The sequence below is a fragment of the Cucurbita pepo genome, chromosome 9 (genome assembly GCF_057944985.1).
Source record: "Cucurbita pepo subsp. pepo isolate OVF chromosome 9, ASM5794498v1, whole genome shotgun sequence".
NCBI lineage: Eukaryota > Viridiplantae > Streptophyta > Magnoliopsida > Cucurbitales > Cucurbitaceae > Cucurbita > Cucurbita pepo.
In genome coordinates, this window is record NC_141806.1 from 3492831 (window position 1) to 3496823 (window position 3993).

Below are 3993 nucleotides of genomic sequence, written 5' to 3' on the forward strand. Positions count from 1 at the left end.
CACATATTTGTTTAGATTGTTATTTCTATTTCCAACAAACAAAACTTTTTCTATCACTACCATTTTTAATTATGCAATTATTTTTTATCAAATATAACTCTTGCCACATTCATAAGCCATGATTTAAACCATCAACAAAAAGTACATTTTCAATAAGAGTACAGATGTCATTACCTATAGTACCCTCACCAATTATTTTATCCTTTACCATCAAAGGTTACTAAGCCACCATCCTTCTTGGAATAATTCACAAACTTTGATTGATTGGGACCACTTTACAACAAGTACCACTTTCTTTGGAGGCTTTCAAACAAACCTAAAACAAATATTCAAAATTGACCTTCTGTTACCCATACTTGTTTTGGTCCTAAATAATTATTCTTCACAAATTTATTAGTCCATTTCATGTTTGCATTCATACTAAAGACACGGTATTTATATAGGTAACAAGAATAATTTTTAATGTAATTAAAGTATTTCCCATCTTCAATAATAATTCAACTAAACAATTTCATAAATATATTCGAGCAGGGACAAACAAAACAAAAAGAATGAACCATAACCTATTTAATTCCAATTTTAAATTTTGTTTTTTTTTTTTGAAACAGCTGCCAGATGGGAGGACCCAACTTTAAGCCACAAAAAGAATGAAATTCCACCCGGGTGTTCTAAAACTCATATATATATATATATTATACTAAGAAAAAGAAGAAGACAAACACAAAAGACAATGACCCATGTTTTTTTTTTCGGATTAAATATGGATTCTAAAACTTTCCACCGTCCTCTTCTTCCTGTTCTTGTTTTTTCCCTTCTTGTCGTTTCATCGTTTTGTCGTCCCGACAAAAAAATCTATCCCAATAACCATACAGCGGCGTTTCGGTCGGAGAATCAGTTGAAGAAATTGAAGCTTATTCAAGCTGATCTTAACCGAATCAACAAGTTCCCTGTCAAAACCATTCAGGTCTGTTAACTCTTGTTTAATCTCCTCTGTTTTGGAGCTTGATTGTGATGCTTTTATTTGGGTGCAGAGTCCGGATGGTGACTTTATAGATTGTGTTGAAACTCATCGGCAGCTAGCTTTTGATCATCCATTGCTCAAAGGAAAGAAGCCATTGGTAAGTTCAAGGAATCTGAGGCTAAATTTTCGAAATGGGTTTTGTTTTTAATTGTGGAAATGCTGTTTCAGGATCCGCCGGAGAGACCGTATAACCAGAGCCATTCCGGTGAGGTGGAGACGGAAGTGTTCCAACTATGGAGCATGTCCGGAGAATTCTGCCCAGAGGGGACAGTTCCGATCAGAAGAACGACAGAAGAGGATATGTTGAGAGCGAGTTCGGTTCAGAGATTTGGAAGAAAAGCCAGCGGAGACTCTCCCAGCAAAGGCCATGAGGTCAGTCTTTAACCAAATTAAACTCAGCTACCTAGTCGATATTGTTCTCTTTCGGCTTTTCCCGTTCGGGGAAGAAGTTTCACACTCTTATAAAGAGGGTGTTTAGTTCTTCTCCCAACCAATGTGGGGATCTCACAATCTACCCCTTCGGGGCCTGCTCTCTTTCGACTTTTCCTTTTCGGGTGCAAGTCTATTAGTGGGAGGCTTCCACACCTTTATAAAGGGTGTTTGGTTTCCTCCCAACGAATGTGGGATCTCACAATCCACCCCCTTGCAATCATTTCCTTCTCCAATCAAAGTGGGACCTCCCAATCTACTCCCTTCGGGGCCGAGCGTCCTTGTTGACACACTGCCTTTGTCCACCCACTTTGGGGCTCAATCTCCTCGCTGGCACATCGCCCGATGTCTTGCTCTATACCAAACGGCCCAAGCTCACCGCTACGAGATATTATCCTCTTTGGGGTTTTCCCTTTCGGGCTTCCCTCAAGATTTTTAAAAAGCCTCAGCTAGCAGGAGGTTTCCACACCCTTGTAAAAGGTGTTTCGTTCTTCTCCCTAACCGATGTTCTCCTTCCTAGCATATGTGGGATCTCACGTCTTTTTCTCCAAAATATAGAGTCCTCCCTTGTAAATTTTATGATTTTGGGGAAACCCAGATGGAAATGAATGTAAATTTTGTTGGTGGCAGTATGCAGTGGGGTTTGTAGGTGGAGGACAGTACTACGGAGCCCAGGCAAGCATGACCGTATGGAAGCCGCGGGTCAACTATCCATTCGAGTTCAGCCTCTCACAGATATGGCTCGTCTCCGGTACATTCCCACATGATCTCAACAGCATTGAAGCTGGGTGGCAGGTAACTTTCTAAACCGATTCAATCTTCTAATCCATACAAATTTTAATTCTATGCCTAACTTTTCTCTACAGGTTTACCCGAAGATGTATGGAGACAACAATCCAAGATTCTTCACTTATTGGACAGTAAGAACACTAAAACACAAAAATTAGCAACAAAATCAGATTGAAAATGAAATGACGGTAACTTTTTGGATGAACAGTCCGACGCATATCAAGCAACAGGCTGCTACAATTTAGTCTGTCCAGGCTTCGTTCAAACCAACCGTAGAATCGCCCTTGGAGCTGCAATTGCTCCAACTTCCTCCTACAACGGCACCCAATTCGATATCAGCTTACTGGTTTGGAAGGTAACCGATTTCAATTTCATGCGTTTTCTTGAAGATTGTGAGTCCAAATTGAATTGGGGGTTGTTGTTTGTGGTTGTTCAAAGGATCCGAAGCACGGGGATTGGTGGTTGGAATACGGGTCGGGTGTGGTGATCGGGTACTGGCCGGCGTTGTTGTTCACTCACCTTCGAAGCCACGCAACGAAGACACAGTTTGGCGGAGAGGTGGTGAATAAGAGGTCGTGGGGATTTCACACGGCGACGGAAATGGGGAGTGGGCATTTCGCCGGCGAGGGGTTCCGAAAAGCTGCTTATTTTCGTAATATGAAGGTTGTGAATTTGGATAATAGGTTGATTCCATTGTCGGATTTGAAGGTTTGGGCAAATAAGCCAAATTGCTATAATATTCAACCTCGAAATGATAGAGTTTGGGGAAATTACTTTTACTATGGAGGGCCGGGAAGAAATGTGAAGTGCCCTTAATTAATTTAATTTTCTCGTGGGTCAATTTGGGGTTTTTATTTTAATTTTAGTTTTTTTTTTTTTTTTTTTTTTTTTGTCCTTTCAAATTTAGATCACTAAAATGAGAGAACAACGGGATCATTGTAAATTTTTTATGAAAGAAATATAGAATTGGACTATGGTTGTGATATTTATTAAACACTAGCATTTAACTTGTGGAGACCTCTTGCGAGCAAGATAAAAGTGTAAAAATACTTTGATGGGAGAGAGCGAAAATAAGCTAAAGATGGAGAAATAGAGTGAAAAGACAGCTAACAGGGTCGAGATAAAATCCCATTTAAATAGAGAATAAAGGAGGGAATGAAAAGACTTTATAGGTGGAACAGTGCGGAATGAGAATGTGAAAAGACCTAATAAATAAATTATGTCGAGATAAAATCACATCTTGATAGTTAGAACGGGGCAGAATGAGAGTGAGAAGAGAGTGAAAAAACCCTAATAGTTGAAAAGGGTCGAGATGAAATCCATTTAAACAAAGAATAAAAGAAGGAATGAAAAATCCTTGATAGGTAAACGAGTCGAGACATGAATTATATTTCTTATCTTCATCTCCTATCCCTTCCCAATCACCACTCGCACCACCCTTTATACGTATAATCGATAAAAAAAAATTCTCTAACTGGGATAAAAAAAAATTCTCTAACTCGGATAAAAAAAGAAGAGTAGAGGATGATAATTACACTAGGATAGTTCAATAAGTACCCCTAAGCAATTATGAAAAACTTAGAACACGCAATAAATCACCGGAACAATTTCGAGATAAAACAAGAAAGAGTTAAAAAATATAACACCACAGTTTTTTAGTAGGTTAGTCAAACTCGACCACCTACTTCAAAGCGGGAACAAACTTTACTCTTTCCTCGAATAAGAGCCCAACCGCTACACAGCTCTTTTTACGA

At 39.2% G+C, this 3993-nt stretch overlaps 1 protein-coding gene across 1 annotated transcript; it reads left to right on the plus strand.

The window, feature by feature from the left end:
* Positions 1-751: 751 nt before the first annotated feature.
* LOC111802047 (protein neprosin-like) lies at positions 752-3097 on the plus strand. Its single transcript, XM_087127134.1, has 7 exons — positions 752-964; positions 1032-1118; positions 1190-1393; positions 2081-2245; positions 2317-2370; positions 2448-2594; positions 2678-3097. Exons 1-7 carry the CDS (start codon positions 761-763, stop codon positions 3053-3055), a joined length of 1239 nt encoding a protein of 412 aa, XP_086983260.1. The 5' UTR covers positions 752-760; the 3' UTR covers positions 3056-3097.
* The last annotated feature ends 896 nt before the right edge of the window (positions 3098-3993 follow it).

Coding starts and splice junctions, on each gene's coding strand:
- LOC111802047 (XM_087127134.1), top strand. CDS start 761: ATGGATTCTAAAACTTTCCACCGTCCTCTTCTTCCTGTTCTTGTTTTT. Junction 965..1,031: donor TCCCTGTCAAAACCATTCAG/GTCTGTTAACTC, acceptor ATTTGGGTGCAG/AGTCCGGATGGTGACTTTAT. Junction 2,246..2,316: donor GCATTGAAGCTGGGTGGCAG/GTAACTTTCTAA, acceptor TTTTCTCTACAG/GTTTACCCGAAGATGTATGG.